The 12,581-nt window shown below is 38.6% G+C and overlaps 1 protein-coding gene across 1 annotated transcript; it reads right to left on the bottom strand.

Annotated features, from left to right (window-relative positions):
* Window positions 1-530: 530 nt before the first annotated feature.
* Window positions 531-12,274, bottom strand: LOC139710620 (ankyrin repeat domain-containing protein 16-like). Its single transcript, XM_071622544.1, has 11 exons — window positions 12,263-12,274; window positions 11,431-11,535; window positions 10,584-10,752; window positions 9,510-9,742; window positions 9,159-9,310; window positions 6,447-6,606; window positions 4,171-4,322; window positions 3,395-3,518; window positions 2,570-2,778; window positions 1,575-1,750; window positions 531-640 (listed from the first exon to the last, which is right to left on the bottom strand). Exons 1-10 carry the CDS (start codon window positions 12,272-12,274, stop codon window positions 1,747-1,749), a joined length of 1,320 nt encoding a protein of 439 aa, XP_071478645.1. The 3' UTR covers window positions 531-640; window positions 1,575-1,746.
* Between the last annotated feature and the right edge of the window lie 307 nt (window positions 12,275-12,581).

Genomic DNA, 12,581 nt, shown 5'->3' with positions numbered 1-12,581 from the left:
CGGAGGTCTGCTGTAGTGTAGTATCTTTAGGTTATTTACAACTGCAATTATGTTTATATACATCTTGATTATGATATTGGTTTATCCTCATTCTGGCATTTACAAATTGAAGGTCCAGAAAAAATAAAATGACTGCATTTGTACCAATATTATTAATTTTGTTGCAAATATTCGGAAGCCTCTCTTTCTTCCCGGCTTTACTAATCCAAGACATATTCTGAGCCTCAATAATCTGTACACGCAATTGTGTACAGCTATTTCAGTTGCCCGTTTCTTTCCTGCAGCATAATCTCTCGTATAATATGACAGTGGATTGGATTATCTACTAACTGTATTCTTCCGAGCGCTCATATCGGAATCGCCATGGTAATTTTTGCTCCTTCTTTGCTCATTTCTCGAGTTGCAAAAGTGGGTGGAGCATGTCCTGTAGGAATGTCTGAGGTGAATCGATATTTGAACCGTAAATCTGTCAGAATCTTATGTCTTATCCAATGTAGAGCAGGGCTATAATGCCCATACATACAACGTACCTTGCAAGCCTTGAGGTGCATCGCCATTGACAATGTCGGCAATATGCGTGACAAAGCCTTTTCCGCTCTTGTGCATGACTCTCTGTCCGTTTGTGGATTCCAGGACCAGACTTTAATGAGAACCATAACAAAACGAACATCAAACCAGTAACATCTCTCTATCTCTATGCCTACTCTCCCCATATAGAGACAGTTTCATCTTTTCACGTTTCAGATTACGCTCATCCCCCCAAAAAAAGAAATAGTGCTTGTAAGTGTAGCCGACTGCCAGTTGACAGTAGCCAGTTTCTTCTGCGGATCTCCCAATAATTACCAGGTATATGCTTGTGATGTCTACGGTGAGGTCGGATTGAAGAAAAAAAAAAATAACTGCAGCTTTGAAATCTCTGTAAGCTACCGGTAATGTGAATGTTCATAATCTCATCAAAGTAAGAAATAGCAGCACGATGTATTCGGCAGTGATATTACTATCTCTTTCCCCAAAAGAAAACAAAAAGGAGGCCTCTGAATACGGATTTGCTGCACTGCTCTAGCTCACTTCTTTTTGAGCGCAGATAATACATGAACATGTCATGAGCTTGAAACGAATATACTTTCTCCCCTCAAAAGAGAAGACTATTCCCAACTGCAGCACACTCAACAAGCACTTTCTACCCAAAATGAGTGGAAAGAGCATGTGCTACTGCTGATAGGTTTGAATTAGGCTCTGTTTTCAGATATACTGCCACTTGTCTCACCGGCGAAACACAAATGACAACAACAGTTCAGCAGAGAAACCCCTTCAATAATCAAATCTTTTATAAGCAGTAAGCACTACTGTCCAACATCGGATTTATACACTGTATATAGGAGCAAGACTAGCTATACTCCTTCAAAAGGTACCACGGAGCTAGAATTCACCACACTTACCGAGAACACAGAATTCCTGTAATGATCCGAAATTCTAAGCGAGGATTTTACTACCTCGTGTGATAGACAGAACTCTTCTACATGCAACTCACTTCGACTTTATTTGTGACGTTTCATGCCGGGTGCTATTCTCACCTCTTTCCAAGGGATAGTCGCTCTATCAGGTCCTTAAGGGTCTCGTTTTTGATGAAGTCTAGCGGAGTTTTGCTGCGTCGATCTTTTTCATCCGCCTTGGCCCCATTATTGACAAGAAGGACGAGCAAGGCGTCTGCTGTGGACGAAACTCCGTGTTGGCTGAACCTCTCCTTCAACTGCATACAAGAAAGACAACGACACAAGAATGAAAAAAAAGAAGAATGAAACTACATTTCGCAAAAAAAAAAAAGATATCATGATTTGTTAGTTTTCAAGCATGAAATTTACAGAACTGTAACTATGCTGTCAAATTCTTATTCGAAGATGGGTTAGCTAGTGTCATGGAATGACTGGGAAAGGTCAACGTTACTTTATATATGAAAGATTAGCACAACCTTTGAACTCTGCTCACACGCCGTGCATCACGTCACACCGAAGGACGTCTTGCTTTGAGTTGCACGACTTGCCTCACCTCTCTACCGGCAACAAATCTTGTATGAGAGGTTAATATTGATGTGATTTGAAAAGAAAACACACACACAGACATATATTTTGAGTGAAATGAGGAGCATTGTTGAGTGTATTAAGAGCTATGTCGACACTCACAATAGACGACCGTTACTATATAGTCGCAATCACAAGGGAGGGCAGAATCTTGCGCAAAAATGGCAAACTAACTAAGCTTTTTTACAGTTGCATACATATACCATGGCTCGACACTGACATTTTCTCTAGTGGTCCAGTTGGGCCATTAAATCTTTGGATTTAAAATGTTAGGGGCTCGAAAAAAAAACTGTATTGGCACGTTTTTAAAAAGGGACATTATTAAACTTTATTATGAATCTTTGCTGCCCAATGGCACCATCTAAAGATAATCTTTTTGGATATTTTTTGACCCGATATCAATTTCGATAGTGACACATGCCACTGGACACGGGTAATGTCAACCCCTGCCAATACACACAATGGACTTGACACTTTGGAGACCGACTTACTTCGGACAACGTCGGGGTATCCTTAGGCGTCTTGTCGTTGTCGCCGAGCCGCGCTGCCATGTGTAGCGGCGTTTCTCCCTTCCTGCTCTTCGCGTTGATGTTGGCTCCGTGGGCGAGCAGGAGCTCGACACACTCACTTCCCCTTCTTGGACGGCCAGATGCAGGGGAGTCTCTTTGTTTCCATTTAGGCCATCTATGTTTACAGATCCCTGCAATTCAATCAGACCTGTTTCTATGAACATTTGTAGGCCTATGTGTATTATGTTTATGTATGAAGAACTTGCTTCCAAAAGGCGCCAAATCCATCATTTTTCAATGAATTTAGCGCCTTTTGGAAGCAAGCTCTTCATATCTGTCTTTATTTACTGTTACCATCTTGCCTACCTATCTGTCTGTCTGTCTGTTTCTATACAAATACATCAGAAGTATAAACGTTTCTTGTTAGGAGCAGTATGCAGCAATTGATATACAAGAGTAAGAGAAACTGTAAAAAAAAAAAAAAGAGAGAGAGAAAGGAAATAAAAACCAGTACCAAATTCACCGACAGGAAATACCTGAAATATAACATGGAATAATGTTTTTTGACAGAGATGAAAAATAAAGCAACTAAATTACTCAAAACACGATAGAAAATGAACGAATAAGTCGTGACCATTTAAGGCAATTCTCTTTTTTTTTACGTTTACGTTACTATAAAACATGAAAAAACAATATGTAGCAGAAGATGGTATGGAAGTTGCAAAAATAAAAGAGGACTACAGACTGATAGAGATAATACTTGTGTCAAGGATGTTGAAATGATAACGTCTCGTTTGGCCTACGTACAGCTTTCAAGAGTATTTCCAGCATTTCAGCGTAGTTGTTGATGGCTGCGATATGCAGGGTAGACTGGGAACTTGCGAGGGTAGGCCCCAGGGTAGGAAAACGGTCCAGCAGCAGTTGAGCCGTTCTGCAGTAGATGATGAAAAATGACAATGATGATAAAAATGAAGCCATTTGTTGAAACTCGGTTGATATTGATTTTTTCGTTTTTCCATTTTTTTTTTTCAAAACGTCAACGATTCCGGGTGAATTCATATCGTGGTAACAAAAAAAAAAACAAAAGCAAAAACAAAAATAGGTTAATATATGTTTTGTTGCTTTATTTGTTTATTTTATTAGGGGATATTTCGGTTTCATGGACAAGCAAACAAACTAAAAATACAGTTATTAAAGGTATGCGAGAAATATCACCAGATACGGGCAGACAATATGAACGTGGAACTTAGATTGGTGCATGCATTCAACGTTCCGTGTAAACATGTCATTGCAGTAATTTCAGTTTAATCAAAATTTGCCAAGGAAATAAGAATGTCCCGGTATTTCTCGGATGACAACTTATTTGGAATTTATTATCATTTGATTAAAAAAAGCCAAACACTTGACGTACGGACGCGGTACAAAATATTCTAACATCATGTTGGCATTTAAGACTATGATCTATGAATAATTATGACAACCACATACTGGCCTTAGTAATGATATTGGGGGTAAATCAGTTAAAAAAAGATATGGATGATAACGTTCTCAGGATGTGTGAAACATGGATTATGGAAGTTTACTTGCGACGGTTGTGGAAAACGGCTTGGTGAAGTGCGTTAAATCCCTTCTTATTTGTGGAGGTGACATCAAGGTCGGTGGCCTCGAACATGAACTCGAGGTCGTCATGTGGTCTTTCCATCCCAGCAAGCAGAGGAGTGTTTCCCTTCTTGTCCTAAAAATTGGTAAAATAAAGTTATATAGCAAAAAGTACATCGCAAATTTTGTTGAAATATATAAACAAACGATGTAATCGTTATGTTCGCAGTCCATGTATTAACTTTTGAAAACTAAGTACAACGTATATTTACTATACTCTTGTATTATAAAAACACATTGGCTCTGATGATAAGAAGATTAGAATGTTGATCAGGTACGAGTCTTTATTAAAAACAAGTCCTAAAATCCTCGTATAGAGTTTGTTGAAGCATTTATTTTTTTTTTAATAATTGCAAGTATTTTCATGATAGTGATAATTCAGCCTCCTTCATAAACGGACAAACATAATGATTGCTGAATCATAACAATGATAAAACGAACAACTTCAAAATACATGTTTGAGCATTTCTGTGAACCTGTGACGTGGTGGTTGCAACACCTGGTATCTGTGGGAATTGTAATTGATTATACCAGCTACATTTTTTTTTAATCTTATCAATTTTGTTTGCTTATTCTCTACTATATGAATACTTGTTTTTTGGGTTTTTTTTTCTCTAGAATGTTGCTTTACGAAAAATGTACCACTATAATGAGAATGTTTTTGTGTGAAACGAAACGATTAAAATGGGAAAGTCGAAATACCATTATTATCAAAATTTCAAGAAACGTTAACGTGTAGGCCACGGTATACATAACTATCCGGTACAATTAGTACAAAAAGCTGTGTGTAGATCAAACCTGGTTGTGCGGGGTGTACTGTACCGAAATTGAAAGCCATGAACTTGCATAGCTGAAGGTTACGACTATTTCCTTTTAATTTCACATATGCTATTGCCTTTCCTTGTGTTTTGACACAGGAAATGTACTACCCCGGTCGCAACAGTTACTTCCGCTCGCGTATTTATATAGACAAGCAACATGGCCTGTTCTTGAAATCGACAAGATAGGTCGTTGTGTTGAAAGAGCTTACCAAGTCTGGAATGAATACTTTGCGGAAATCACAAAGTGGAAAATCCAGGCCTATATCACAGTGATTTTAAGACCAAGTAAAGTTTCAAATGTGTCGGACAAATTGAAGAATAACCTCAGAAACATCGTTTTTCTTCCTTAGTCATAAAAGTAGGTTTCATCGACACTGCGAGCTAATACGATTTAGACCAACCAACCAACAAAATGTGTGTTGGAGAATGGCATCAATTTGACAATCAATTGATTTTTAGCAAACTAAAACAAGAAAATAAATAAATAACATCAGCAAAAGATGGCTTCTAACAGGAAGAGATTTTACGGTGAGATCACACTCATTCACTGTAATGTTCATTAGGTATACCAATAATGTTAACGATAATGTCATGATCAAAGCATATTTTACTTCATCTGACATTCGATTTTGTATTGCAACTAGCCGTACGATTATACGTTTTCAATGTTGTGAGCTTATAAAGAAGTGGGGGGGGGGGATGTCGACTTATATTGAGCAATATCCTGATACAATACCACACAATGTACCACATAATTACTACAATGTATTTCTTTGTAAAGGTAGGCAACTATGTTTCCTTCAGTCCTTTGTTACCTTGACATGTGGGTACATTTGACTCCAGCAAACGTATATTTACACTGATAGAGCTTTTCATATCACATTTAATCGCCTTTGCGTGCTTTCTTTTTCTTGTTTTTCATAGCATCATTGAACTACAAGGCCATTGATTCTAACAGTCCATTTATCTTTCGATAATTGATTAATCTGTATGTATTCGGACGGAAGTCAGTTCGTCGCCGAAGGATATTTAGAGTTTTGATTAATATACAGGGAGGGGGGTGGGGTGGGGACTTAACCATAATGTACGTAGTATACTATTACACTTAATTTTGCCTTCACGTGTATTGCAAGATGCATGGGTTTTGTTTTGTGTTGTCTGTACTTTTCGTAATAAATTCAAGCAGTGCATTACTTAAAGTGGATAATGTTGCTTTCTTTGTTTCTACAACCTATATTATTAACCATGATTCGTCAAATGTTATCTTGTATGTCTACAGAATAACATCCGTTTTTTATGCATGTACATGAGGTCACCGTCTAATGGAATACATTATGAAGATAAAGTTAAATGAAATGAAACAAACTTCCATAACTAACCTTCTCGTTTGGACTACATCCGTAAAGGAGGAGAACTTGTCCGCACTCGTTTTGATGTCTCAAGGTTGCCACGTGCAGTGGGGTCAGCCCTTCGTTTGCTTTTGCGTTCAGTATGGGACCACACAGCGGCAGTAAATAAGATAGGATATCCACGTATCCCCTATTAACAACAAAACGATATACGATAATGATAACATAGTGGTTATAAAGTGGCAAAGCGCTTATAAATGAGCGCTGACGTAATAATGATAGTCATATTGTTTGTATGATATACGAGCTGCATAATTCTTGTTAATACATCAGTATGATTGAACAAGAGAGAAACTGTTTTGCTTTGTTGTTATCTGTGTTTATTTACTTTCCGTTGTCATAGTTTCAGCTGCTGTTTACCTTTGGGAGCAGTGATTTAAAAATATTTGTCACCGAAAGATATCACTTTTGATGCATAATTATGTGTAGGTCAGTTGTATCACAGATCATCCTGTGATACCAGATAAAATGTTTGCAATAAAGCCTAAAATATATGGAGATATCACTATGTTTCTCATTAATCCATAACTGTAGACGGTTTAGTCTGGATTTTTTTTTATTGCAACTATTGTTCACATTTGTATATTCAACAATACTTAAGATCGATTATACTGGTTCAAACTTTTATAGGCCTATTGGTTTTTTCTATCCCTAACCCACATTTCAGAACTATTTTGAAGTGCTGGGTTTTTGTTTCATCTGCAAAATGGTAAATTATTCCCTCAACCCTTTGTGTGCTTTTGGGTGCCGATTGGCACAGAAAACCCCATAGTGTTGTATAACACATTGTCCATAATCCATGACACAGAGGATGGTTATGTTCACTAAATCATCGTAGGCGCGATCTCGGTATACAGGTCAGGGGAGGGGGGAATTGGGGAAGGGAGAGGGGGAGGGTTGTGGGGCGATCAGGAACGGTGCCAGTCACTTCCTATGCCCCTTTCATAAAATGCATACCCAAACAGTTATGTTTTGAAACACGTTGACAATTTAGTGAACATTGTGTTCGCAAACACTTAAATTACCGGTGTTTTCTATTTCTCTCTCCTTTTCCTTTTTTTTTTCCTCCCGGAGCAGAAAGAGTCCGTCTGAGACGGATAATCGTCCTGGTAACTGCCTACGCCTTTGCGATGATGTGAAACTTCAGCGTGCCAGTGTAGCAGTGGAATGCTACCCGATATCCTTCTTTTTTGTACTTTGTTAACAGAGTTCAGCATGCGTCGTACCCCCCCCCCAACACCCTCTGTCGTGTACTTATATGTTTTTTGTTTGTTTGTTTGTTGTTGTTGTTTTTTGGCCTCTTTCCGTTTCCTCTCAGGGTGTAGCCAATTCATCGCTTAGCAAACAACGATGATCGCCACATCTTAGTGTACTGTAGTCTGGTCATTACCATCCTCGTTCTCAATCTGCTTTAAATCTATAATTACCAGTTTCTCTTTTCTCCATGTAAAATCTGCTGATCTCTATACAACTTTGAATATGCCTTTTGTATACATCATAATTTTATGTTAATTTTATGTATATCTATTTCTTCGTTTATTATTATTATTATTTTTTTTTTTAATTTCAAAGAGTTTTCACAAGGCAGGCAGTTTGCTCCGTGAGGGGGCGTCCAGCACGGACAGGTGCGCGGACTGTCAGCTCGGGAGGGGGGGGGGGGGGGGGGGGGGGGGGGGGGGGGGGTGTCACTATCCACTGCTACTACGGAAAAAGGATGACCTTGGAAATAGTCGGCGTTATCATTATTGCGTTCACAAACTTACTGTCTGGTCGCGAGGCAGATATTAAAAGAAATATGCACATTGCTCTGGGCCCTCTCCGATTTATGTTCAAATAATGCAGATGTAATCCGTTGAGCGTATGAAAGGCTATCAGATCTGCCACTCCTTCTGAATTCTATTTGATTCGTTAGGTCAGTTCAGTTTAATCCAAGTTATATCTGCAATCCGTTTTCAACAAAATACATGTATATACATATGACCAAAAGAAATGTCATATAGACTGTACGAATTGTTCGTCCGCGTCAATGTACATTATGGAGTGCAATCATTTACAGGAAAACGAATAGAGAGAAAAAGTACAACGCACTGTCAAATTGAAGGTATAACAGAGCTAGGAACACTTCTAATAATATACAAATAATGACTGCTATGAGGGGCACCGTTAAAATAATGGGCCCAAGGTGATGTGAAAACCAGGGCATAGTTATGGTTTTCACATCACCGAGGGCCTACACAATTTTAAGTGTGCCCCGAATATCAAGCTGTCATTATTTGTTTTACATACCGAAAATACAGATTCCGAAATATTAGATACTGAAAATATAGATTCTAGTCTCTTTTACAGCAATCGTAATCAACGCTGATCGACAGCGCGGTGGTCGTATATTGGTGCGTACATATGAGTGATCTATATGTGTACAGGGTTGCGACTGTCTCAAAACCTATTTACAGGGCACAGTTGATTCTATGCCCCGGGCACAGTAAACCATGACGTCATTTTGATAAAATATGAGGCACAGCTATTTTCATGACTCCACTTTTAACCAATCAGATGAGAGGAATCTATGAGGTATATGATTTATGATATGTATGAAATTTGAAATCCAGGGGACCATCTTCAAAAGCGGATCCTGACCAGGAACATGGTCCCAGGTAAACTTACGACATAAAAAGTAATTACCCTTCGGTGGCATGATGTAAAACTGTGCCCTTCATCTTGCCGCTCCGTTGTGTGACGTCAGCTCCTGCCTCCACTAGCGCCTTTACAACTTCTGGCTCGTTGTGGCCAATAGCTGCGAAGAGCGCTGTCTGGTTCTTATATTTGGATGAGAGCTGGAGCAAGCAGTAAAAACATGAACGAACAATCATGACAACAGGAGTAAAATGGGGGACTCAGTTACGGTGACAATTCGTTTTTCTTACGATTATTATACATCTCTCACATGATCGACTTTAAAACTTAGCATCTTATTTCTGTAGCATGAATGTGATGTAACAATAGTTCCCAATGTCAACGTCTAGGGACACTTACTAGATGAGGGTCTTGGCTAAGCATTTGGGTGACCTTTGAAACATTTCCAATTGCTGCTGCTAAGTGGAACCGTTTGACGCCCGGGCCTAACTCTCCGTCCGAGTCGCTGGAGTCGCCCTTATCACTGTCAGAGGCCACTAACTTCTCCAGTAGCTTATGGAGATCGCTTCCACCGACACTCTCGCCTCCACCTGCGGCCGCCAGTAGTTTCAGAAGAGTGTCCCCACCCAGGCCTAAGGGGAAGAAGTGGGAGGATATCTATCATTATGTTTCGAGTGGACAGGAGCATAATTATGTGTTTGAGATGGGACGTACAAAATGAGTCTTTGGTACAGCGTATGAGAAAGTATACGTACTGCAACTTTGTAGGTTGCAGTACATGATGATGATAATAGGAAGGAAATATGAGGATTAGCCTCATCCCCCCCCCCCCAACACACACATCAGCACCACAAAAACAAAAGGTATAGCGTACGATACGTATTGCAAGAACGCGTTAAAACGCACACACAAAATAACTGGTTGTTGTATTGGTTTATGATTTATTGGCTTAGAAAAAAGAAATAATATAGGGGGTTTCCACGCTTCTCAGTAATATTCCCGTAAATGTTGGTGTACCTAGTGTTTAAGGTAAAGAACAAAATATTGACATTGAAGTATCATAATTATGTAGTGCAGTGGACTTCCGTCATAACGAAGTCCTCGGGACTCGGCCGACAGTTTTCTTTCGTTAGATCGAAATTTTGCTATAACCGAACAACAATAAATAAAAATATAATGCGGGTAATGTTGGGGCCATCATTTTCACTTAGTTCGAAACTTGAATTTCACTATTACCGTGTTCGTTATAACGGGAGTGCACTGTAGCAGCAGCAAGGTTAGTACAGTGCACTCCCGTTATAACGAACACGGTTAAATGAGATTCTGGTTACAACGAAGTAAACGACCAATTCAGGCCGCAACATTATCGGCTCTATACATTTTAATTGATTATTTGTTGTTCGGTTATAACGAAAGAAAACTGCCGGTCCGTAAATGAGGACTACATTATTACGGGAATCCAGTGTATTATACCTTTGAGAGTCGAAGTATCATCATCGTCATCGCTGTCACCCTTGGTGTAGGCGCTCTTCTGGACGACTTCGAGACAACATGGATGGAAATTCCATCGTCGCTGCTTCGTCCTCACAATTATATCCCCGTCTGTATCGACCTTCATCACTTTGGCATATTTGCCAAGCTCCTTGGGGTGTCGGGGTTTGAAGGAGTTAATAGTTAGATGGATATACAGATGGATAGAGAGATCGGTAGAGAGATACAGGAATATATAAAGTTAGAGATGGAAGAGAGAGAATAGAGAAAGTACGTTTGTGTTTGTGTGTGTGTGTGGGGGGGGGGGAGCTTGCAATATTGATTTAAATGGTGTGTCATCGTGTTTCGCATTATACATAAACACGTGAAAGATTTTTTTTTCAATGATTAAAATGAAAAGACCGCAAAATGTGCATGTTAAAATATTGTAAAAGATGCAACACGTAAACACTTAGTCTGAAAATACATGATATAAGCACACACCGAATTTAATTGCTACAAAAAGATAGAGCATAACAAACACATTTTATGTGATGAAAATCTCAGGGTCACCAACGTCTAGACTTCGTAAGGCAAGATCTTTCATGATCGTACCGATTTATCAGCAAAGAGTCAATTTGCATCATGAAAGTCTGCTCGTTTTGCGTAGTATCATTATGCAAAATTGTGATCAATATCTTATAGTATCAAAAAGGAAAAGTGTACCGATATTTCGTCTTATTTCGTCTTCTTAAAAAAAAAACCCAACAAGCTTGCTAAAAAAAATAATAATAAAATTAAAAAAATACCGAAACAAAGCAAAGAGGCAAACGTGCAAGCACATTAATACCTTTTTCATGTCGTCATTCCAGCCGCCGTGACCCGGAAGTAATCTCTTGAGTAATGCCTTGTCTGACTTGACGCGAACTTTGTCTCCTTTTTTTATATCTGGCACCTGCACAGTACAAAGCATTAATCATGGTTATAACTAAGTCACGTTTGATGTGCAGACACAAACAAAGATAGGCACATTTACATACGCACACACGATCGCACACTCACACACACAAACATATATATAATTATAGATATATCTTAAGGGTAATTCGTTCCAAAGGGGACAATTTTGATTCCCTTCAAGGTTTTACAACGTTTTTTTTTCATCATTTAAAATAAAAAAATTTATCTATGGCCTCAGGACTACTCAATTCAATTCAATTCAATTCAATTCAATTCAATTCAATTCAATTCAATTCAATTCAATTCAAACTTTATTTCATTTTTAGAAAAGAACATAAACGTTTCACTCCACAATAGGGCAGAGATGTTATAGTGTGTACAGATAGCGGACTATGCATCAATACAATTTATGGGAGATTGGCAGGGATGCAAGAAATGGTTGTACGATATCTGTTTTTTTTTCTAAAAGAAGACTGAGGTGTATTTTCTCATTAACAAACAAAATTTAGTGGTATAACATGCATTTTGCGCTCTTGTCAGTTCAATTCTGCATTGAGCCAGTATTTATGCATAATTTTTCAAAAAGGGCAATAGTTGCTATTTTCTAAATATTTCCACAGAGTATCATTAATTCCGCATTTCCCCTTATGGCTGGAAATAGCGTTTACATACATATACAGTGCAAGAGATAGTTCCCTTCCCAAACGTACGCGGTGCCTCACTGTGGGTAGCATATAGTGAAAGAAATTAGACTTGAGGCGGACATTGCTGTCGATGGATCCATATATATACCAAATTGTGTAATCATGTATTCTATATGACCCTATAGAGTTTCCAGTGTACCTATACAGTATGTCCCCCCAAAAAATACAACGGGGCCCTCCGCAATGATATCTTTAAAAATAGTAAATCAATCTAAATACAAATTCAGGGTATGAAACTATAAATCATTGCCCACATCCTACAGAAAACTCCATTCGATTTGCTTCAGTGGTCAAAGAGAAATGAGGAATTTTGTAGAGGATGTCGGGAATCTCTTTT

The sequence above is a fragment of the Diadema antillarum genome, unplaced genomic scaffold (genome assembly GCF_040938485.1).
Source record: "Diadema antillarum isolate AM-2024a unplaced genomic scaffold, OU_Dant_1.0 seq00001548_RagTag, whole genome shotgun sequence".
Taxonomy (NCBI): domain Eukaryota; kingdom Metazoa; phylum Echinodermata; class Echinoidea; order Diadematoida; family Diadematidae; genus Diadema; species Diadema antillarum.
This window is presented reverse-complemented; position numbering and strand designations above follow the sequence as displayed.

Excerpts from the sequence above, each read along its gene's own strand:
- LOC139710620 (XM_071622544.1), bottom strand. Across the intron at positions 10,753-11,430 it reads GGAATGACGACATGAAAAAG|GAGCTTGGCAAATATGCCAA; the intron begins GTATTAATGTGC and ends CGACACCCCAAG. Across the intron at positions 9,311-9,509 it reads TTAGCCAAGACCCTCATCTA|CTCTCATCCAAATATAAGAA; the intron begins GTAAGTGTCCCT and ends TGCTTGCTCCAG.